General features: G+C 40.7%; 1 protein-coding gene across 4 annotated transcripts; it reads left to right on the forward strand.

Annotated features, from left to right (window-relative positions):
* The first annotated feature begins 1,094 nt into the window (after nucleotides 1-1,094).
* Nucleotides 1,095-24,161, forward strand: map3k21 (mitogen-activated protein kinase kinase kinase 21). 4 transcript variants are annotated; one of them, XM_029521310.1, is made up of 12 exons: nucleotides 1,095-1,375; nucleotides 1,930-2,758; nucleotides 13,905-14,085; nucleotides 14,184-14,332; nucleotides 14,720-14,895; nucleotides 16,321-16,561; nucleotides 16,909-17,031; nucleotides 18,236-18,331; nucleotides 19,062-19,212; nucleotides 19,719-19,813; nucleotides 20,019-20,852; nucleotides 20,946-24,161. In XM_029521310.1, exons 2-12 carry the CDS (start codon nucleotides 1,966-1,968, stop codon nucleotides 21,308-21,310), a joined length of 3,204 nt encoding a protein of 1,067 aa, XP_029377170.1. In that variant the 5' UTR covers nucleotides 1,095-1,375; nucleotides 1,930-1,965; the 3' UTR covers nucleotides 21,311-24,161. The 4 variants fall into 4 exon arrangements, with proteins under 4 accessions (XP_029377170.1, XP_029377172.1, XP_029377171.1 ...); XM_029521312.1 differs by having other exon boundaries at nucleotides 1,095-2,758; nucleotides 20,976-24,161; XM_029521311.1 differs by having other exon boundaries at nucleotides 1,095-2,758; nucleotides 20,022-20,852.
* The last annotated feature ends 126 nt before the right edge of the window (nucleotides 24,162-24,287 follow it).

Below are 24,287 nucleotides of genomic sequence, written 5' to 3' on the forward strand. Positions count from 1 at the left end.
CTCATTTTGTCCCGGTCGTCTCTCTCCTTCTGCCTCTCCTCTCGGGTTGCCTGTACAGATGCGCAGCTCTGACTGCGTCCCCACCCCTCCACCCCCACCCCATCCCCTACTCCCTCCCTCCCTCCATCCCTCCCTCTCCATCCTTTCCCATTATGTGGATCAAACCTTCAGTCTTTATCTGCACACACACAACAGACATATAATCACTTCATAGTATCTATGTGTTTGACTATTTGGTGGTCTGCCTATATTTGTTTATACATTTTTTTCTATAGGTCTATATGTGGACATGCACATCTATATTGCGGCTACCCAGTTTCCATGTTCAAAGTGTAATACATTCCAAACAAGGTAGTGTTATAGTGTGATAGTACCATATTATTTTATATAATATTACATTAACTCGAAGCCAGAGGGGCGCATACCTTAACACGTAGCAAAATTACATTTTCCTTTTCTTTATTTTTCAGTTAGCTTCGGAAATAACTGAAATTGGAACATTTGCGATGAATTATTATTTCAATTAAAATTGGGCTATGGTGCCTATGTTGCTAGACCACATTGGTTTAGGCTTGGCGTCCCTAACACACTGCTAACTTAGTGTTCAGCGTGGTTCTCTTTGTGTAGTAGTCTGTGTTTACTGTCTTTCATACTGTCTTTCATTTAAAGTGTGCGCAAAAAGATTTTTCTCATAATAATACTAGTAGCGGCGGTAATATTTATTTGCGCACTGCAGGCTTATTATTTGTGTAAATTCCTTCAATAAAAAGAAATAATCTGCTTCACACCTTCATATATTTGATGTTGGGAGAAGTGTTGCAAAGTGTGTGTATGTGTGTGTAATTGTTTGGTCCACTATTCCCATCATTTTCCTGAAGGCGCGCTCTTCGCACACATTCCTCCAATGGCTCCTCCCAGCCCCGCCCCCCTCCTCATCCTCACCCACTGACGCTTCGGTCACATGTCACAGCACCAACCAATCAGGGGGCACCTCAGCCAGCACCGACAGCAGCGGCGGCGTCTTACCGATCGGCCACTGCAGGGTCCGTCTCCGCTTGGTGACAACGGCGACTGGGGGGGGGGTGTTGTTTTGATTAAGGTTGACGGGGATATTTTTTTTTTCTAATCTTCATGATTCATTCCTTTGTGATTCCTTTTAAATCCAGGATGTTTGATTTGCGCTCCAGGTGTTTGAGAGCTAAACGGTCACCGTTCGCGGCACCAAAGGAGAGATAAAGTTGGAAATAACCGGAGGAGCAACTTTTCCAACTGGCTGACCTATGCTAAGCTAACAGACTAGCCCTAAGTGAGGAATTTGGTGTTAAAAGTTCCAAAACGAGGAGGCGAACTTTACAGCTGGCTACCCGGTGACTAGGTGAGATTTACTGGCCACTTTGGCGGAGAGAGCCGCCGCTTGGAGGCTCAGTTTATCCGGTTGGCCGGTGCAGGTGCACCTCTTGCGGCACCTGCGAAAACAGTAACTTAGCCCCATCGGCAGAGAGCTAACTTTAGCTCATTCACGTTAGCATGAAATAGAAGCAGTCCACAGTCTCCGTTGTCAGTTTTCTCTTATAGCTGAAATAATTTGAGTCTCGAGACTAAAGTTTTTAAGTTCCAATGTTGTAATGCTATTCACGTAGACTGTCAGCTCTTAGAGTGGTGACACTGGCTAGAATAATTTCGGCTAACTTTAGCCAGCAGCCTCGCTAGCTAGTCATTGACCCCCACGCACTCGTACCGGAGTGGCGACGTGGATCCGGGGCTGCAGACTCCCTCTCCCTCAGGACTTTGGACACGGTTTGACCTGCCGTGGGCTGCGCTCTCGCTTCCCCCCGCTCCTCTCACCGGCTCGCCTCGTAGATGTGACACTATGCGGATTTCAAAAGGTCTCGCCTTAATCTTTTAAAAGTTTCCATTTTGTTCTTAAAGCTCTGCACCCTATGGTGCCGCTACGGCCACCGAGAAATGGATGTCTCGCAGGCCGCTTTCCCAAACGGTGAAGGGCGGCCGGGCGGTGATGGGACCCGGGAGCATGCCTGGACAGATTCCCCCTCAGTCCGGGCTTGGGCTCACTCTGCCCCCCTCTGCCCGACTAAGTCCCTGTGGACAGCCGCGTACGACTACGAGGCAAGCGGCGAGGACGAGCTCAGCCTCCGGCGAGGGGACGTGGTGGAAGTCCTGTCCAAAGACGCAGCGATCTCCGGGGACGAAGGATGGTGGACGGGTAAAATCAACCACCGGGTTGGGATTTTCCCCTCCAACTATGTCACCTACCAGCCCGCTATTTACCGGCTACCAGCTGCTGGGGGATCGGCCGGGGTGCGAGAGAGAGTCCCGGGCTCTCCCGTGCAGATTCCTTTTTGTGAACTGGTACTAGAGGAGATCATTGGCGTGGGTGGATTTGGCAAAGTTTATCGGGGCACATGGAAAGATCAAGAAGTTGCCGTGAAGGCGGCTCGACAAGACCCAGACGAGGACATAACAGCCACCGCTGGCAGCGTTAAACAGGAGGCAAAACTTTTCTCCATGCTGCAGCACCCCAACATTATTAAACTGGAAGGAGTGTGTTTGGAGGAGCCCAACTTGTGCCTGGTTATGGAGTATGCCCGAGGCGGGACACTCAACCGAGTACTGACCGGAAGGCGCATCCCTCCGCACATCCTGGTCAACTGGGCCGTACAGATCGCACGCGGGATGCACTATCTGCACGAGGAGGCCGTAGTACCAATCATCCATCGGGACCTGAAGTCTAGCAACAGTAAGCAGAGATTGAAGTGTGTGTGTGTGTGTGTGAGAGAGAGAGAGAGAGCATCTTTGTGCTTAACAAATGAAGTTGAACAACATCCGTTTACAAGAACACTCATATAGTCATACAGGAGAACCGTCCATCTGTCACACATGCTGCACCTCCTCAGTTTAATTTATAACTACACTATAGTTCAGTGGCAGATCTCTCAATTCAATCCTCTGTGAACCCATCCTCAAGATTGTGATTGTTGTCAGTGACCTATTTCATGCATGCTATTACAGATACACAGCTTTGCAGTTACAGCCCAAACCTGAGTTTTCTGAAAACAAATAATTATACATCACATCACCAGTACAACACTGCCCTTTATTCAGGGCGGACCAAAAGAGGTGCACAAGGTCTGTGGTTTCATGAAGTGCTTGAGGGGGTGGTACTTTTCAAGAGGATGTGAAGTAAAGTCAGAGTTTGTTCAGCTGGGCTACCCCCTTGCTCTCACCCCCTCATCCTTTAACATGCACAAACACGCACACACATACACACACATGCATGCACACACTCACACACCTCACCAGCCCCCTCTCCCCCCAGACCTGAAATGTTGTTCAAATAAAGTCAGTGATTTACCAAGCAAATTACCAGCACACTTGGTCCACACTGTCAGACCAACTTGACCGACTACAGCTAATGCCAGAGGTCACATGATAAAAAGTATACAGAACTGAACTAGATATGGTAAGAAAAAAATATGGACTCTAGGATTCTGTGTATGATAATAAATTACCATGGCATTTTATTATGACCTATGTCTGTATAGTTAGATAGTTCCTAAAAGTGTTTATAGTCACAGATGTAGATTATGTAAATTACACTTCTCACTTGTGTGTTTCTTGGTAACTTAGCAGGTTCCTGTTTTAGATCCTTCAAGGACTGATAATTGTCAACAGTGCCACAAATCATAATTTCCCAGGAATTAATTATAAATATACAAGAGTCTGAGCCATTTCTCTGTCTGCTCACCTCAGCTCATGTATGCTTATGTGTGTAACATGACATTATTTCTTTGTGACCAGAGTCTTAGCTAGTGCCATGTGGAAAACAGCTCTGGTATAGTGATTTTTGTTTATCTCCAGCTGTGACCAAGAGTAAAAGTGTGAGCAAAACATGTGAAATGAAGACATATCAAACTGTTTATGATTACCTGATGAAGACATTTTGACTGGCTTTGAAAAGCGTAAGCATTTATCTGCCACAAACATGACCTTTATATATAGTTATAGTTTCATGTAATAAATACCAGGGATAGTGCAAGTATGACATTAATATATGTGTGTGTGTGTGTGTGTGTGTCCATACATACATATATTCAGTGTAATTTTTGAATAGTTTTTCAACACAAAAGTAAATCTGATTCATTCTAAAACAACATTTTGTCACACATTGTAGAGGTTTTACCTGAAAGTGCTATTGCTTTTTTGCTGTTTTTTTCCCAGACACAAACTAAAACAAAACTTCAGTAGTGTGGTTTATGTGAATATGATACCTTATGATCACACCACGTGGTGAACAGTGTAGAAGAGCTCAACTCTAAAAGTAGTCTCATTTAAGATGAGGATTTGTGTTAATTAAAGGGCAGATGGAGAGAAAGGATTTAACTGCTGTTTGGACTGTTTGAGTTAATCGGATGTTTGGTGAATATACACAAACAAACTCCCTTGAACAGACACAGTGCTGCTAACGCAAGTTGAGGTGTTTGTCTTGCCTCTTCACTGTGGCCAAAAGACAGTATAAGGTTAAAATGAAGAGGGACTATTTGAAGCTAAACTTAGGAAAGGAATTTTCAATTTCACATTCCTCAGCAAGGAAACTCTTAAAACTCAATGCCAGCACAATAGTTATCAGTTTTTCTGAATGTATTTCTCATTTCCACAGCTTACCAAACACTATGTTGTTGAACACTAATAAAGACCAAGAAAGAAACCAAATGCTGTTACTAGTTGCAGGTAGTTGATCATTCTAGGATCAGAAGTGAGAATATATAGTCTTGTCTAACTATAACGGGAATTGAACAAGCTAATGCTTTGAAAAAGAGCAGAGAGTTCGCAAACAACTCTTTACTACACAAACACACAAATGGCACCCTGTGGTGTTTTGGGTTTGTTTTCCCCAGAAAAGACTGAGAATAATGCAGCTTAGACAAGTTGCATCTACAGCTGTTGCATCAGTTGCCTGTGCGGGCCTGTTTTCTATCTGTCTCAGTGTTGTTTTTGCATCAGTCTGTCTAAAAGGATAAGAAGAGTAAGAATTATCTACGTAGGGGGTTAAAAGAAAATGATAGTTTGCAATAAGTGGTTGTTGATCAGCGATCTTTCTCTTTTTTTAGTGTTTAAGTGGCACAGTGTCTGTTGATTTGGTTGTATCTTGTCTCTATTTCTGGTATGTTTTGACTTTAGTTTTTAAATCCAGGACAAGTCCATGTTTATGGTGGCAGAAAAAAACACCTAAAGTTCTTCACCTTCACTGAACTCTTCAGCCTGTCATTTATCAACTTGCAGTGTACACATGCTCCACACAGACAAATATACAGCTATTTGATCAATGATTAGCCTGTAAAGTAATATGTTGGAAGTCAGCAAGATTTGTTCTCTCTCTTTTGTGTTTTTCAACCTAATCTGTAAAATCCCAGCCTGCAGGGAGGAATGTTGCTAATGAGGGATAAAAGCTTAACATACGTTTGCACAATGGACTGGTCAAGCAGCGGTTGCTAGGCTACTGTGGCCAGAAGAATGGCTAGGACTCGGAGGGTCTCAAAGCCCTCGTTTTGTTTTGTTCCGTTCATATTTAATCTCCCAGAGAGCAGCGGTACTCTTTTATTGCCACAAACTGAGGGGGTTTTTCTTCCTACTTCGATATTTTTCTCCTTACTTGCCTTCCTTCCCTTGTTCCTTTCTGCTCCCTCTTGCTCCTTATTATTTTGAATGTCTAATTTTGCACCAACCCAAGTTTTAAACTTTAGAAGATAATACTAGAGTTACTTTTTATTATTCAATAGTAATTGACAAAGTCCCCCAACAGATCAAATACAACAAAGTAGAGCAAGTATTGTCTGTGTAGCTGTAGCCTGTAATGGCCTAATGTGTGACGTGGAGCTTGGTCATTCAAACACTACTAATACTGTTGTGTGGTTGTATACACATATTCATTGATTGAAATCAATATGCCACTGCATGTTTTGTTTTTGAGTTCCACATTTACAACACATTTCCAATTTATAAAAGGATATTTACCAAATTCTGTGTAATGACAAAATGTCACCTTTTAGTTGTTTTTAAATGACAGTTTTATGGCATCTGTGTATAAGCCATGTTAGGCTGAAGAGAGTATACTTGTTAGGGGGGTTTCTTGATTAAGGACTGGGTGTTTTGGATCTTCCTTCCTCAATCACAGTTTTATTTATTCCCTCTCATGTTGACCTTTCCCTCTTTCTAATGCCATGACTTCAATTTAAACTTTCTTGCTAGTGCTAAGGGTGCTACTATTCCTAGAGCAGCAGATATGAACAAGAAATCACACTGAAACCTGGCCCTGAGCCAGCAACCATAACCTACATTAACTTTGGAGTTTCACTTCTTGTGGGAGAGATAGTATGCGAGGAATGTGTGCTTGAATGCCATTGAAACTGATGGAGTTCTGTTGGGATCATGTGCAACTGCATTCTGCCATCAATCTTAAGCTATTGTTAGAGTTCATCGTGCTGCCTCTGTATTGGCCTCCCTCCTCTTGTCTTTTTGCACACAGCCATCATTCTGTAGACCTGTGGTGAAGACCACGCAAAACTTACCAAACAAAGGAAGGGTTTCCCTCTATGTTAATATTAGTGCAGAAAAATGATAGCAATGAGAGCTACAACAGCCACACCATTGAAACATTGTGTTGTGACCCAATAGTGGCTGCACAAAAAAATGCTAGGGCTTGGGCAGGTGACAATGGCACCTATTATTTAGCACTCTGTGGAAACAAGTCTATTTTTAGATGAAAATGGATTTGTTATCATATTGTTATCAGCCTGTGAACTTGTTGTCTCATAGTTTTTAAACAGTATCAGCTGAATTGTTGGGCAGACCAAATAAGTTATTTGAAGACATTATCCTGGAGTAATAATTTTTCCTGTCATCTAATTAAATTGAGAAAATAGTTGGCAAATTAATCATCATTCAAAATATTGTACATTAGTTGTAGCTGTAGTCTAGATCATATTTGATAGATGGAAATTGGCTACCTACAGGATATCACAATAAGGCTGTGCTTGACAAATGGACTGTCACTTTACGAAAAATTGTCTTCCAAAGCAATATGTAACTGTAAATAAATCTATAATAATCCTGTTTACATGCTTGTCAATAGAGACTTTACATGACATTATTCTTATGAGAGGCTCCTATTGCTATTAAAAATAGATTTAAAAAAAATAAAAATGAGGGATGCACACATTTTCTGTCTTGATAAGAGACAAGAAGTTAGATACTAGTGTGAATTTGCATGCCTTTTCCTTTGGGATTCGGTTTTCCCAGTGAAGTACTCCACATATGTGGGATCAACATTGCAGACGACCACCTCTAAAACCTAGCATTTTATAACTAGGTCATAAAGAGGTCACCACAGGACAGAGAACAGTGAGGCTGGATGTGCCTCAAGAAAATTGTCCTTCTGGAATATCTTTTTTTTTCCCCCTGTTCTAATTTTTATGTTGTGCCTTTCTTCTGCAGAATCTCAGAGGCTCAAAGCTTGACTAGGTGATGCAGGGCAACTTTTTCTCTGGCTTCCCACAATTACCCCTGGTGACACACAGACAGTTACTGCCTGTCTTTTCTCTGTTTAGAGAATGGGCAGAGGGGAGAGAGGAGGAGTGGAGATGCTTTCACTGTGTTTTTTATGACCTCTCCCTGACTGCACCTATTGTTGCAGGGCAGGGTGAAAAGGAAAAGGGCCCACAGCTGAGAAAAGCTGCTTTCCAATCGCCCAATCCCTGCAGTAGCTCCCCAAGTACATTAATAGTTACTAAAGCAGCAAAAGGTGCTAGTTCTCCACCTGTAGTACTTGTTATATTTTAATTAGCCTTGTTACGGGTTAATTGGAGCTTTAATAGACACAAATCAGGAAAGGAAGGGGATAGACAAGCGGCAAGTGGCCCAGAGAAACATGACCAGGATAGATAGATTTAGCCAGCCATTAGGCCTGATCCTTTTCCCATAAAACAAAATGCCTGTGGGAGCTCTAATTTAGGCTCGGAGAGACAGACTAGTTGGGGAACATTTAAGATTCATTTGATTCTGCCTAAAATATTTCCATGTCAAGTTAGGAGGCAGCACTGAAATATTTTGAAGTACATTTATTGCACTTTGATATATCTGTCTGGGAATGCCCCAGAATCATGCTTAAAATTAATTGCTTTAATTTAGATTTTTTTTTCTGTAATAAATGAATATGCAATGTAAAAAAAGAAAATTCCTTCAAAAAGTTTTAGCAAATTGGGTTAGAGTTGGACGACTAGAGCACAGCACTGTGTTTTAGTACTTAAAGATTTACTGTTCTTGTCTTTATCACGTGCAAGGGATGCTGTAGGTATGATATGGGTGTAGACAAATTATTTATTATAAGGGAAAGTACTTGATACATTAACACGTTTTTTTTTGGGTTTTTTTAAAGCTGCTTGATTTATGTTCTATCTTCAAAAATTTCAAACATTTTTTTTATTCCATTACTTTTAATTTATTGTGTGAAGCTGTAGATAATTTAGTTTTATTGAAGAGGAAGGACTTTGTGGCCAGTGTTTCCCAAAAAGTGTTGGGTTTTTTTGTTTTGGGTTTTTTTTTTTTTTTTTCCCTCCCCTATTTACCTTGAGGGGGAGAAGGCAATGGGAAGAAGCGTGGGACCTGCTTTGAAGGCAGCAACTCTACTTCTGATCTTCCTACTGTTCCACCATGAAAGATGGGTCTGCCTGACGTTCCACTGTTGGAAAGGGGAATAAAATGGGGGTTGGACTGAGGGTGGGGTCTGCCTTGGGGGCATATTCATCTCCAATTGCATTGCACTGTTGTCCGCTTCAAAACATTTTCTTTTCAAAAGACTAAGAATATGTAGACTGAGAAAAAGCAGCAGCAGCATGGAAAACAACATTTAAGGTCTTTGTTTTTTAGAGCGGTCATATTAAAGGATTACAGGACATTTTTAATATTCATGACTAATTCAAAATGAAAAATGGATTGTACATTTGTGTTAAATTAACAGAAACAAATGCCTTATCCATTTGAATAGTTTTACTACACTAACCACTTGTATAGATGGCGACACAAATAAACAGTAGTGATTAGATAATTGAAGGTTACTCACAGCTGCATTTATTAATGTAAGCTATAGTTTACTGTCAACAGGGTATTTATCAATGACACAAGCTTTAGCCCTTTTTTAAGTATTTGAGAATATTGTGTTATTATATTTACATGTACTGTCCTCAGCAACAATTTTAGTGGAGTTAAATATGAGAAAAGTTGGGTTACTTCCCCTTAGTAATAACCCAAGTGTAACAGCAGATTCATAGATATTTTTATGCTGTTTCTATAGCTTTGGGCTTTTTTTTTTTTACTGCTTAACGGTGAGTCATTTTGCAGTTCTTAAATTTTCTGACGTGGGATATTTTTGCAGGATTAAAATCATGAGCTGCATAAATACTTATTATTTTGCCATTATTCCACATACTAATGTTGAACATATTCATCCAAACATGGCTTTAACTTGCTTGTTCAAGCAAAACAGTACTTAGCTCCAGCTTTATTTTGTGCCTTAGCTCAGTTGTAAAGGTTTTACTGGTTCTAGCATGCTTTGATTTATCTTTTCAGTACAGGGTGGGGTTTAGCCTGGTACTTGATTTTAAGGATGATTCTAAATAGAAGTCAGCGAGAGCCAGTACATCTATCTTTGCTTTTTGAATGCATAAGGAAAGTATAATTTAATAACATTGTCACAATAACTCTTTTGCTTGCTTTGTCATTTCAGATAGTGCACTTTTGGCACAGACATTGTAACAGAAGCAAAATGTAAAAGTTGAAGTGAGATTTATTAAAGATGGAATTCATTTGAGTGCATAGTGCCACCAAGCCTAGGCATTGTCATCTAACAGGCCAAAATGATCTTGATCTGTATCAAATGATAACTAAAATCGAATGGCATTGTTTCCCGGCCCGTTCACCACTCACCTCACACAAATTAAGTGAAAATTTGTTGGAAAAATTGCTAAATAATTTGAACCTGACACTGAAAACCTGACTTCAAAGTAGTGCTGGTTGCATTTGTTTAATGGAGGGAAAACTGTTACTCTTTTTTCTGCTCCACCTAGTTTTCCAAGTACTTTATCCAGACCATTTATGTCTTGTCTTTGGTCAAGCTCAGGCTTTTAAGCTTTAATATTAATATTTAGTGAACACATTTTGAACATTCATTCAGTGATGACTGAAAGTAGAAAGTGAATAACTGAAGTCTGAAATCAACAGTATCTAAGCATCAACATAGGTGTTAAACGTATTCAAGTAGAGCATCAAACAACTCTTCGGATGACAGAAAATCAATCAGCAACTGTATTTCCAATGGAAAAATGTTTCATTTTTAATGAAAAAAAGCCAAAGATTTGTTAGTATAACTTTTTAAAATGAGATTATTTTATTCTTTTCTTTTGAGTCTTTGGTCAGACATTTCAAGATATCAACATAGATTGTGGGATAAATGTAAATAACTGGTTTTTAAAACTATATTGTAGTACAGTAAAAAGCTGTTTTAGTTGATAAATGTCACATAAGCACATTAGTAATAATCATAATGAATTTTGCTGTTGCATAGTTCAGCTACAAAACAAACAACAGCCTGGGGGTCTATAAGAAACTGTTCCAGTCAGATAATTGAGTTGGCTGCTAATCGAGCCCAGCAGCCAAACAAAATGGCTGGGGTTTAAAGGTGTTTTTATAGCATGACGTCAGCACACACTCATGTAGACAGGAGCTGGGTTGTTTTGGTCAGAAATTTCTAGAGGGATGACACTGAAGTATCATGGACCTACAAAGAAAATGTTTGCCATGAAATTCTATAGGCCAATGAACATAGAAGGGTTTATCCCAAAACGGCTGTTTTTCATGATTGTCTAACTAAGCCATCAGAAGTCAGTACAAACCTACAGAGCCTGCTGGGAGGAATCTATGGAATCACTGAGAGAGGACTTGACAACAGGAAGTGGGAGTATATCATTGGTCGGGTGAAACCTGTTTGTAATGGAATTCCCATTGTTACAGCTTTGGTAGAGGATCCCCTCTGTGCCTTAGGCTAGTAATGGCACCAATACCCCTGTGATTAATGGAGACCCATAGGAGTCACATAATGCTTGTGCTTAAAATCATGAACATTGAAATGCTTATTAAACACCAGATAAAAAAAATTCAGTGTCTTTCTGTAACTGGATTAGAGTCTACAAAAGAATAAAAAGGCAGGAACCAGTTGTCTGCTTGTGTGTTTCCTATGTTATTTTAGGTGGTTCCTGGTGTGTTAAAGTGCATTTGTGTTTACAGTAGCAAGTGTCCTCAGTGGCTTATTATGCCAAATTATGCATGAGATTACACAGATTTAAGAAGTTGTCTGAAGGAGGATACTATAATATGATATATGGCCATGTTTGTGGAGATATTTCCTTATGAAAAGCATATTTATCTTGTAATGTTATTTTATTATATTATGTTTATTGTAATGCATTTAAATATCTTTAGATATGAGATCAAGTAGTACAGGATATATAACACTGTTGGGGGAGAAAGAACAGTGTTCAGTGATTCTGCTTTGGGGGTATTGAGCTGACCTCAGTGTAGTGATGAAAATGCCTTTTACAAGTACCTAAACTGGTTGGATGTCCTCAAACAGCTAGTTTTGAATGAATTATCCCAGTTAGACTACACAGTGTGATATAACAACACTTATGTAAAAGTGAAAAGGTGCATCTGTGCAAACTTTTGAGTGGAGCCTCCTGACTTTAACGTCAGAACGGTCCTCCTTCCAACCCCTCCTGCATCGTTCCGTAGGTCCTGTTCAGCTATGGGGCTTTTGCTGTGCAGCGCATTCTAAATAAGGTACAAGTGTTCATTTATTTTAAAGAAGCAAATTTTGTCTCACAAAGTTACAAAAATGTGTGTATTAAAGATGCATAAATCTGGATTACTGTGATTGACGATTGTATTGCAGGTGTGTGCATGTCCTTTGGCAGGTTTTAGTTTGGTGATACGCTGGAGGAGTAAATCCAAGGACTGCCTGTGATAATAAAACACAGAGTGTAGCTGCTTCATTCACATAAATCTTAAGCGCGCACACACAAGCCACTATTAAAAGTTGTTAACAGACATTTACTTTGTGATACAGGAGGTGAAGAATGTAAAATGCCTTGACGTGTTTTCAACATTTAAACATCCTTATCATTACATCCCATTTTTTCCCATGGGAATGCTATTGTACTCACCAACAATACAGTGTTTTTTAATCCTACCAGTTTACTTTAAATAGTAAACTGTTGCACCTGAGTGCTTCTACCAGACCACCTAAAGGGAGTCTCAAGCTTTAGTATCTCGGCTGGATTTGACATTCACAGCTGATGGGACATGTTCAGACCAACTGGCAGGGGTTGGCCTGCATGTAAATAATGAAATGGAACAGTTTGTAATGTGAGGAGATCTTGGCAGAGGCAAAGGCAAACGTTGAAAATAATACAGAGGGGATAAAAGGATCAAACGGTCTGTTTTGGCTTTTGATACAACGCCACTTCATGGCAAAGGCTGCATTGTGTATTACCAATAACAAGAATATCTGGCAGTTAGTGCATCAGCCCACTGAGGAAATGTTTAACTACACTCAGCACCTCTCTGATGTGTATTAATAATAGGTGGAGCAAGCGTCTACTCTGCTTATTTTATTTATTTTTTATTCATCATTTTTGTGGCATTAACTTTGAAACGAGTACTCTTACTCGAGTTCAGATGTCTTCCTTGAAATTCGTACAGTTTACTACAGTGTCAAAAATTGTCGTGCTGGTAAACAAATATCAAAGGAGTTATTATATCAGCTTCCCAGTTTCTCTGTATTTTTCAGTTAAGTATCATATTAATAATTAAAAATAAAAATTGCTTCCCCTCTATGCTTACAAAATATGAGACTCTTTGTTTTTATATTTTTATTGATTCTTTCCTATTTACTGATGTAATTACAGTTGTTTTCTTCTGGGAGTATTCAGGCTTAGTTCTTTTGTATATTGGCTACATTTAGTAGGAATACATATGTCTAATTAAAGCTGAAATGGGTCTGAAAGCTCTTTATCTCAACAGGACTATTAACAGTGGAAACATTTTAAAGTATGCAAACTAGAAAACGATAAAAAAAACAAACAAACAATAGCCTCAAAAATGAACATTGTAAGCACTGCATTGGTCTTAATGTTGATGTTCCTAGTTCGACATAAAAAGCATGCTGCAAAAACGTCTTTATCTCTCTCCACTTGATTTTTTTTGTGCCAATAACATGTGTGGACAGATATGTCTTTGTCTATACCCAGTCAGAAAACGTATGTAATGTAAGTATTTTCATTTTGTCAACACTTGATTTGTGTCGAGGGTTTTCACTCCACATGCAGACTAGTTGTGTCTCCACTGTGGCAGGGTTCTCAGGCCAGGTGTTGTGTTACGGAGATGTTTGGAGGGTTCCTGCTGTCTTTAAAGTGTTAAACAGTTTTAGGACCTGAGGACAGGTGCTTTGTGGCGCTGTCAACCTTCTGTTTCTACAGTAATAAATGGCCTGCATACCGCTGTTGGCCCTGTTGAATATCGACTATCATCTCCTCACCTGCGTGGTTGTCTTTTCCTCTGTTCCCCACTCTTTGTATCTGCCTTTCCCTTTCACTTGTCTTTCTCCTTCTGTTCTACCCCCACACATCTGTTACGTTTATCACAAACCTGTATTTCCCCTGGTTCTCTTTTCTCCCAGTCACTCATCACTTGATATGACCTTTACCCCACGTAGCTTTATTTCCATTTTTTACCTTCATCCCACCTCTTATAAATGTCCCCCTCTTCTCTCTTTTCAGTTTTATTACTTGAAAAGATTGAGAATGACGACATTGGGAGGAAGACGTTGAAGATCACAGATTTTGGCCTGGCTAGGGAGTGGCACAAGACCACAAAAATGTCAGCAGCGGGCACCTACTCTTGGATGGCCCCTGAGGTCATCAAGTCTTCTCTCTTTTCCAAAGGCAGTGACGTCTGGAGGTAAGATAAATAACTTCTGCAATCGCGCCAACCCAAGAGTAAATTTCTCATTTGCCTGACATTATTACCTTGGTAAATATTACTTCCTCATCCACCAGCTATGGTGTCCTGCTGTGGGAGCTGCTAACAGGGGAGGTACCATACAGAGGAATTGATGGTCTGGCTGTTGCTTATGGTGTAGCCGTCAATAAGTTAACTCTACCAATCCCCTCCACTTGCCCTGAACCCTTTGCCAAGCTCATGGAAGGTAAATTAACAGAGGCAGAAACGTATTAATCCCCTGCAACCCAGAAATGAATAAGCGATAGAAAATGAGTGAGCGAGAAATGTAGTGTATATCCCTTGAGCAGACCCCAGAGTAGTTACATTCTCCTCATCTGTGCATGTGATTAGTCTATGCCTCTCTCATAAATAAGATGAAAATGATGTGTTTATACTGATATTTTTGTCTCATTTTGTTTTCAGTCTCAATAATATTGTGATATGATGCATGATAACCCAGCTGTTATAGGCATTACAAAGTAGAGTTTTCTGGGTAATAGTAGTTACCATGATAGAGATATAAAGTTATATTCTAAAATGAACATGCAAATATATTCTCGTGATTCATTAATCTATAATTGCCCGTTTCCAGAGTGTTGGGACCAGGACCCCCACGTGCGTCCCTCCTTCTCCTGCATTCTGGAGCAGCTGTCAGCGATTGAGGAGGCAGTTATGGCCACCATGCCCCAGGACTCTTTTCACAGCATGCAGGACGACTGGCGTGTGGAGATTCAGGAGATGTTTGATGAGCTCAGGACCAAAGAGAAGGTAGAGAAAGGCCTCTTTTCTGCCTCACACAGAATGGAAAGTTGGAAACCGGTTGTACAGTATGTGTGAATCACCTCCTGTTCTCCTTGCACTGTTCTCTACTGTTTTTTCAGTGACGGTGTACGTTCACTCATATGTTAAGATTGGACCCAACCCTGCATCACTTGGGAAAAGATGTTACAGACTAATGAGTTTAATTAGTTAGTTTGAGTGGACAGTCTAATCACACATTTAAGAAAATGAGTCATGAGTGCTGAGGTGCTTTAGCATACTTCCCCTTGTTAAGACCTTAATCTGCTTCCTGTATAAATCTCCTGTTACTGTGTTAAAAGGGCAGTTAATTAGTGTTTGGAGAAACAGCAGGATCAGCGCAGAGACCTTAGTCAGGGAGTTGTGACCTGAATGACTTTGGTACAGGTGGTCGTGTTGCTCAAGACATTTAATTTGTGCCTGTATTTATTCTGTTTATTTTTGTAAGGTATGCGCTAAGTTATATTGATTTAATGTCTTTGTAGTTTTAAATTTGCATACAAAATGTTACTCAAGTTTATTCATGTAGAATTATATGTTTTTCTAGTTCGCCAGTTTGATATGCATTAGTTTTAGTCTTTTGAACATGTGCCTTTCTTACATCATCCTCAAACACTCAACTGCCATAATCTTCCATGAATCAACAGAAAGAAAAAAGTTTCCCTTTGCAAATTATATAAAAATGCTTGTAGATTTTCACTGTGCATCAGCAGATTTCCTGCTTAAATCCTACAGTAATCTGTGTCTAGGTGGGTGGTTTAAGGGGTTTAACCGTAAAGCTGCTTTATAGAAGTCATCCAGTAAGAAGTATTAATACTCAGCTGAAAGCAATTAAAGAGAAAATGGAGAGAGCAGCTTTTATGAGAGATTTTTATACCTGTTTGTTTTTCCTGTAACATGTTATGTCTTCTTCATTAGGAAGGTTAGAGTTCATTTAAAACTCAGGACTTCTAAAACTAACCCAAACGGAAATTTCAAAGTGAGAGTTGGGTCATAATCCTGACAAGGTGAAAGAAACACTTTTTGGATTAATGAAGAACTTTCCAGTTGTGTTGTAATTATGTCTATTTTGGGAACTTCTACAGCTTCGTTGAATCCACGGTGGGCCGTTAAAAGTAGGCACCAAAACTGATGCAATAAGGACCACCTTGCACTTACCTCATCCATAATGCAACGTAACTACTTCCAGTTTGGTTGGAGATTTGGATGATTTGGATGACACAGAGATGGCTTTCATTATTCTCATATTCACATTCTGTTGCACACATGCTGGAGTAAAAGACCTGTGAACAGACAAAAAAACGTGTTGAACGTGTTGACATTTGTTAAGGATTCCTCATTATTCAGTAGTCCATAACAGAAGTACTTACAAATCATAATACTTGGTTTGTGCAGGAGCTACGTTCCAGGGAAGAGGAGCTGACACGGGCTGCTCTGCAGCAGAAATCTCAGGAGGAGCTGCTGAAGCGTCGGGAGCAGCAGCTGGCAGAGCGGGAGATCAACGTGCTGGAGAGAGAGCTCAACATCCTAATTTTCCAGCTCAACAAAGACAAGCCCAACGTGAAAAAGAGAAAGGGCAAATTCAAACGTTCCCGTCTCAAACTGAAGGATGGAAACCGCATCAGCCTACCTTCAGGTGAGTGAGCAGACTGAATGATGTCTTGGGTACACACTTCATATCTCCATATTACAGTGATAGAGGCGAAACGAGCTGAGATCTAACTTTGTCTGACCTCATGATGGAAATTAAAGGCATTTGACATAAACCATGTCCAGTGGGTACCACCATGCAAAAGAGAAGCATCTGTACACCAAAATGTTTCAGTGATTTGTCATGTAATTTCAGTCAGTCAGTCTTAACTCATCACAGTTGAACATTACAGTTGTGCCAGTTTTAAGTTTGCCAAACATTTAAGGATACATGTTGGTGTATAATCTCTGACTGTATTTCACCAGTCCATATCTCCATGTTGCATTTTACAGACTTCCAACATAAGATCACAGTGCAGGCGTCACCTTCTATGGACAAGAGGCGGAGCCTTCATAGTACCAGCTCCTCTCCTCCCAGCAGTCCCACACTCATCCCTCGGCTACGAGCCATTCAGCGTAAGTTCAGCATGTTTCTTTTTTTCTGTATTTAAGCCTTTTTTTTTTTTTTTTGTGAGTGCTGGTTTTACTCCTCCAAATCTGCATCAGGGGTCTTGGTCTTGACCTGAATGATCAAAACTGTGGATTACTTCGGAAGAAATTGCAGAGAATGTCATGGGAACCATGAACATGGAAACATTGTCATTCACAGTGACAGGAGCTGCGTGAACAAAAGCTCCAGGGCCACAAGCAGTCATCCAGTTGTTTGAACGGCTGATAATGTTGTTAGTCACGCGCCGACGCCCTTGCAATAACTGGAACAAATTCCTCTTGAGCATTTGTGGTGCATAAACAGAGGGGAAAAAAAGTGTTGTTCAATATCACTCCATCTGTTTTGTTTAGTTCTAATGTTGATGATAGAGGGCAAACTGCAACACAACAAAATCCAAAAACTATTTTAAGGTTTTTTACAACATGTATATTTCACTCAGAAACATACAGATAAGCCCAATACATGAAATATACACTTAATTATGGATTATGCATTTATTCAGTCCACAGAAAAGCATTTGTAGATAATTTCATTAATGCCCTCATTTTGTCTTTAGCAGAAATTAAGCGGTCAGCATGTGTACCTAATGGGCATATTAATCTGAGCAATAACTTCCTGTCTCTCTCCATTGTCTCTATCAAATAAAAGTGTAAAATGGCCTAAAAAAAACATATGGATACATGCAGTGGCCAGACTATACCTGTGGACAAGGACCTTGTACATTCATGTCCTTAAATACTGCATCTGAGACCACCTCACTGTTTTTTTGAATGGGTAACTAGCCTCAAACTTTTGAACCTCACTGTATATTCCTCCATATACCTCCATAGATGACTTGTCTCAAGTGTTATTTAAAGGCCACACAATTCAATATGAAATCAAATGCTTCAAAGGGCAAAATTAAGTGAAACGTGTGTGGAATTATATACATACGGATTGCAAGTATGAATATATGTATAAAATGTTCAGCTTCTTTATGCAATTTGTAGCAGACAAAACAAAATTCCTGCACAAGCAGGCTTTGATTGTAAGAGCTACACTTACACTACACTAAAGTACATTAAAATTTCTGTTTCACAGCAGATCCAAGTATTGAGCTTAACTACAATACCTGTGTCAACATTTTCATGTACAGTAGGTTAGAGGTAACATGTATGTTTCCCTCTTCAGTGACATCCCATGTGCGGAAGGACAGTTTGTATGTTTACCAACAGGATGTTGATCTGACCAGTGAGCTCACAGCGTACTCTGGGCTCAGGAGCACAGGCAAGCTATTTGCTACCCATGTGCGCTCTGGCTAATAGCACCAAGCCCTGAATGTGGTGTTTTGCCGACTTTTAAAATTCAAAGGGTTTGTTGTCTAACAGTTTTCTGTCAGTGGTGGTTGCACATGCTGATTTGGTGTCCTGTTGTGTGGTTTATAACATTGGTGTTCGCCACTGGTTTACATTTTTTCATTCCACTAAACCAAAACAATCAAACAAGAGAAGGTGGGATTTATGCAACAGACCGGTCAGTCTGCCCATCATTTTTTTTTTGTTTCAGCATAATTTGGCTTGAATCATGTTTAAATTTTACCAGGCATACTGGTGGTTGATGTTTCACTACTTATTTTGACCCATCATGGTTGGTGGATCCTGCCTTCTCTCACATATTATTCACAATAACTAACTATGTATAAGAAGCTTTGGAGTTTTTGCTTTCTGTTTTTTGGCCTTTTTTGTTTTACATGTGCACGAATGAAGATTTTATCATTTGATTATATTTTATAGTTACTGAGTCTTCATTGTATCAAACTTAGTTAAGATGATGAAAAGGCTCCTCCTTACCCAGTGTAGAATGGCCCCAAAATGACAAATTCATCAGTAATGTGGTAGATGTTGAGACTTTTTAGCTAGTGTTGAACTCCATAAACTGAACAGCATAAATAGTCGTAACTTGCCTTGAGCAGATCCCTTGCCAATGTGTTGCAGTGACACTTCTGTTCTGTTAACAGTTACACAAGATGAGAGCAACCGTACATGGGGCCGCAGCACCCTCTTCAGGCCAGAGGAGTTTGATGACGTGAAAAAGGGAATCAAGAAGAAAGGAAGAACCTGGGGCCCCAGCTCAGTACAGAGCAAAGAAAGGCCTGCTGCCGCTGAGAGGTAGAGTGTACACACACACACACACACACACACACACACACACACACACACACACACCCCTTTGGTTTCTATTCCTTAACCAACACAACCACATTCAGAGGTGTTGTTTTAGGGATTCTATTAGTCTCACCTTTGTCATATAAAATAATATACTCCCTAGGAATATGCGACCAAAGCTGTGACATTTAAAGTCAAAGAGAAAATATTTTCACTGCTGATTAGTTCATTTCTGTGACTGCTGTATTCCTCCCACCATAACAGTTCTACAGGCTTCCCTGATGATTGTAAGCCTTATTTTCTTTTTTATTATTTTCAAGCTTTTCAATCTTTGTAAAACTGAAAACCACATGACAATGTTTTGGCCTCACCAAGCATCATGACCATAACGAGCCCTTGTCATATGGTTAGATTTAGTGTAAGGGTAAAAGTTGTGCATCTAATTGCAAAAGTAGCAGTCTAGTCCAGTTCATTTTTTTTTTTTCTCTGTACCTGTGCATCGTTTTCAGAGTGCGCCCTCTGTCAGACGGCAGTAATCCCTGGTCCACCAGCCTGGTGAAGTCACAGAAATCTGTCCCTCTTGCTGCTCTGTTTGCTGAACAAGGTGAGCTGAACGTCCACTGTGGTGTTTGAAAAATAGAAACATTTGTACTTTGAGTACTGATTGTGGAATTTTTCTCTCCAGTTTTTGTTGATATTTTGTCCAAAGTGACTGATGGCTGTTGCTTTGCTGAAATATCAAAGAAATATTGAAGCTGTTAAATATAATGTATAAAGGGAAAGAATCAGATATGTGTTTGTAATTTCAGCAGGGGTCAGTAAAGACGAAGCCTTCGCCCTGGAATGTCAGGACAGCAGCTCCAAACCAAAGCAGCTCAAGTTCCCCAACCAGGTGTATATCGATCTACCTCTGTGGAGGGACGACCAGCAGCCTCAGAGCCCTGGTGGGCATTGTGGGCCGGGAGATTCCGGGGTAGGGCCAGCAGGTCAGGGTAGCCCGCCAGAGGCCGCAGACGACCCCTATACCACCACATCCACCTCGTCCACTTCCACCACCCCACAGATCACCCCCACCAACAGCCTAAAGCGGACATCAGCTCGCCGTAAGACTGACTCTGTGCTGTATGGCTGCGGCTCGCTGCTGGCTTCAGTTGTGCTCGGCTATGACATCAGAGAGGCTCTGAAAAACTCAGCCCCTGGTGAAGATTGTGAGCCCCAGCGTGAAGAGAAAGAGAAGAAGAAAAAAGAAGGTCTGTTTCAGCGTGCAACCCGGTTTCGCCGCAGCACGTCGCCACCAAGTGGTCGCAGCCGTAAAGACGAGGCCTCGTCAAACCACACATGCACCCAGCCCGTCAATCTCATCTCCATGTCAGCCATTATGGAATGTAACTCCACCAAGTGTCTCTTACAGTCTGAGGCGGAGGTGTCTGAGTCTAACCCTGGAAAAGTTGAGCTTGTGGTTGTCAATCACCACACAGGGGCACCCAGACCAGGCCCAGCAGGGTCCGCAGAAGGCCAGGGTCAGGCCAGGACTGCAGCTAAAAGTCAGAAACCAGTGCAAACCCAAAGCCAGCCACCAGAGCAGAGCAACCATAACACAGGGGCGCGACTACGCAGGAAGAAATACACCACTAACCACAATAGTGAGTTATTCACAGAAGGGGGCAGGGAGTTAACATGTTAAAAAGATGATTTATGAGTAAAATGTGTAATCTATATCTTCACTCTGTTTCCAGCTAATGGCCCACCTACTCTTCCTCCTCCAGCCACACAGAAGAAGCAGGAGAAAGATGGAGCATCAGAAAAGCCCTCTGGCGGGGAGGCCTTCTCCAGACCACGACCAGTGTCATTCCGGGCCAAACCCCATGCCTGGGCACTGCTGCGTGGACGCAATAAGAGCTACTCCCTGGGCCACTACTCAGGAGAGAAGACGGCAAAGAACCTGAACATGGTGCTGTCGTCAGATGTGGGGGTGGGCTGCTCCCTGCTGGACATGGACACAGAGGGCCAGAAACGAGACTGCACTGTGCCGCTCTGCCGCATTCAGAGCTCCCCGGCACGGCCGTCTGTCTTCGAGCTGGAGAAAGAGTTCTTCTCTTAGGTGCCTTGAAAAGTGATCTGCTGTGGTCATAGATCTTCCTGTACATACTAAAGCTTTCCCGAGCATTTACAGAGTCTTTGGCCTAGAACTCCTGGAGGGTTTAGAACCAGGCTGACTTTTTAAAAAAAAGAGATCTAAAACATAGAACCCAGCTTTCTTTTAGTTCTAGAACATCTTGGTGTCATTGTTCTAGAGCATAACCAAGTGTGAGACTTCGAGAGGACTCCTGTGTCACTGAAGTTTGAGCTTGTGCACCCTTAACTCAGTGTGAGAGCAGTTTTTCTCTGGGTGATGCCTTACACATTGCCATGTCTCGTCATAGCACACACAAACAGTTTTGAAAGCTGAGCAGAACCTTCCAGAGCCGGATCAGCCTCTCTTCTGATCGGCCATCTGTGTTCGCTCATCCCCCTCCCTCCCCTTTGTCATCCTCTGTCTTTCTCGTTCTGTCGGTGCAGCTAAACGTTGACCGCTGCTGCAGCTTTCGCAACACAATACCCTCACCTTTTTATTTATATATATATTTTTATAGGTAATTTAATATGAAAAGACTTGACCTTACCTTAGCAACCAGCAGGAGATACATTCCATGCCAGTTTCAAAGTTGTGTGATCACACATTTAGATTTTTTTGACTTGAGAAATCATGCATGCATGTACCCTTAAAATGTTGAACAAAAAAAATTATTATGCCTTGTTTGTAAATATTTCTTTTTATCCATTATCAGCCTACTGATGGCAGTTGTTTTGTATTGCATCTATGCTGTTTAATGACTGTTTTTAAAGTCAGATGCTGCAGTTCATACTAAAGACAGGTTACATACTGGATCGTAGCAAAAATGCTTAAGTATGCTCCCCCCTAGAGTGCCCTGAAGATTTTAGACATGCAGGTAGAAAGACACTGAAGGTCCCATAAAGCAGACTTGAAATCTTTTCACTAAAAAGATGGTTTGATTTTTGAAAGGCTGTTTTGGTCATGTGTTGGTAAAATAGATTTTCCATGATTGAGAGTATTTCTAGAAGCGTCCCTTTGGCTAATATTTCATGTACACAGCACTCTGCTGCAGAGGAGTGGTTGGGGGGGGGGGGGGGTGACATGGATTTTCATGTCAGGAACACATGCACCAAACTACTGAATTTATTATTTAATCCTGCTATTGACAGCTGATTGGCTGCGCCTGCAACAGCACAGCGTGATATCAGATTAAAATTGTTGGTGGATTACCACGCAGCCCGGGGGTGACCTCGCAGGAAGACAAAATTTATTTCAAGGCACTGTTTAGAACAGAGAGAGCACAAAAAGCAGAAAGCTGTACTGTACTGCGTCTTTAAAGACTTCACATCAAATTGATGCCCTGAATTTTATCACCGTTTTCACACAGCTTTCTAATTTATGCAAGCTTCTTATTTATTCCTTCATTTTTTAAACACTCAATTTTGATTTCTTAGCATCTTCAATCGTAACTCTCATCACTGTTACTTGTTTAATGCATATAATTGCTCTTTTAATGTTTAGTTGGTGTGACATTTAGCTGAGTCAGCATGTTTTTGTTTTTCAGATTCTGTTCTTTCAGTGTAATAATAAGACTTCCCCCTGCAGCCAAATTTCTTATCTCAGGAAAATCTGGAGACATTTGAGTTCAGTATTTGGCTAAAGAGGGTGAAGACACAGTTTACCTTTCACTGTGCCTGTACTGTAAACCCAAACCCAGATTGTTTGACTTCCTCAGGATTAACAAAGGGCTCATTATCCTGATTTTTTTTTTTTTTTTTTATTATTATTATTTTTCACATCTCTATGAATTTGAAAGTCTCACTTTGCAGGATATATACTGTACCTAATTCCACGGTCACTCCCGGGCTCTCTCTCTCTCTCTCTCTCTCTCTCTCTCAAAGTATGAACAAATGAACTTAACACTCAGTCTTAAATGTTAAGAGGGGATTATATTCCTTCATCTTTGTATTGCTGTCTTAAGTCTGTTTTTTAGAGTTAATTAGAAAATGTGTCTCCCATTTGGAGGGCAGAACAAGGGCTCATTTACAGTAAGATATGAATTCCCAAATGGTGTAAATATAATTGTGATTCCTGATGTGTATGTCACTGTGGCATCTTATGATGATTTTGAATATTAAGTGTCCCGTGTTCTGTACTTTGTGACCACTGACTCTTGAATCTGGTCCACCACTGTCAAGGCCTTGCTAATCAGGCTTTTAAAGGTGCTGTTTACAAAAAGAAGAAAGACAATTTTAAAACCACTGGATTTGAAATTGAGGGTATCTGTAAAAGCCGCAGTGCACTGGTACTGTACATTACCGTTCAAATGTTGTATTTCAGTTTGAAGCTGAACTGTCTGCCGTTTGTCATCTCGTCTCCTAACTTTGTTGGCCAGTGGTAAACAGGGTTTTTTCTGTTACAGTTAAAGATGGCTCGACATACCCAAATTAACATTCCACTGCTTTCGACAAACCAGCCATCAATGTGGCGCATTAAGGCTATGGGACCAAATTCAAGTCTACCGGCACTAAGGCCTCTGTCTTCAGGACCAAAACCACAAAATGAATGACCTAGCTGCTAGTGAGGAGTTCTCACAAAGAAAAGTGCTCCGAATGAAAACTTCACAAACGACCTCAGAGGCTCAGTGCAGAGCTGTTGCTGAAAGACCTGTCTCCTACCGATCAAATAACAAGACTTCCTGTTCAGTAGCAACACTGAAGATCACAGGTGTCTTCTGTCACACTGACGGTGTCAGATTGACCTTGTTCATTGAATCGTTTTTAATATCATTACAGTATTGGCTATTTCATGCCTGATTGATCAAGAGTATCAAGTTTGTCAACATTTTGAATAAAGTCTAAATCATGACTAATGTTGCCTTTTTGTTTTTCTTTTTTGGACGTACTTTTTAGATGCCACTTGAGTTTTAATAGGAAAGAAGTGAAGTAGCAAAGCTTTGAAGTAAATATGCCGCATTCCAAGT

Source organism: Echeneis naucrates, chromosome 15 (genome assembly GCF_900963305.1).
Source record: "Echeneis naucrates chromosome 15, fEcheNa1.1, whole genome shotgun sequence".
NCBI lineage: Eukaryota > Metazoa > Chordata > Actinopteri > Carangiformes > Echeneidae > Echeneis > Echeneis naucrates.

Bases quoted from the DNA above. Each gene is read 5' to 3' on its own strand.
- map3k21 (XM_029521310.1), top strand. From the start codon at position 1,966: ATGGATGTCTCGCAGGCCGCTTTCCCAAACGGTGAAGGGCGGCCGGGC. The intron at 17,032-18,235 runs GTAAGTTCAGCA...TTCCCTCTTCAG, and splicing joins TCGGCTACGAGCCATTCAGC to TGACATCCCATGTGCGGAAG. The intron at 19,814-20,018 runs GTGAGCTGAACG...TTGTAATTTCAG, and splicing joins TGCTCTGTTTGCTGAACAAG to CAGGGGTCAGTAAAGACGAA.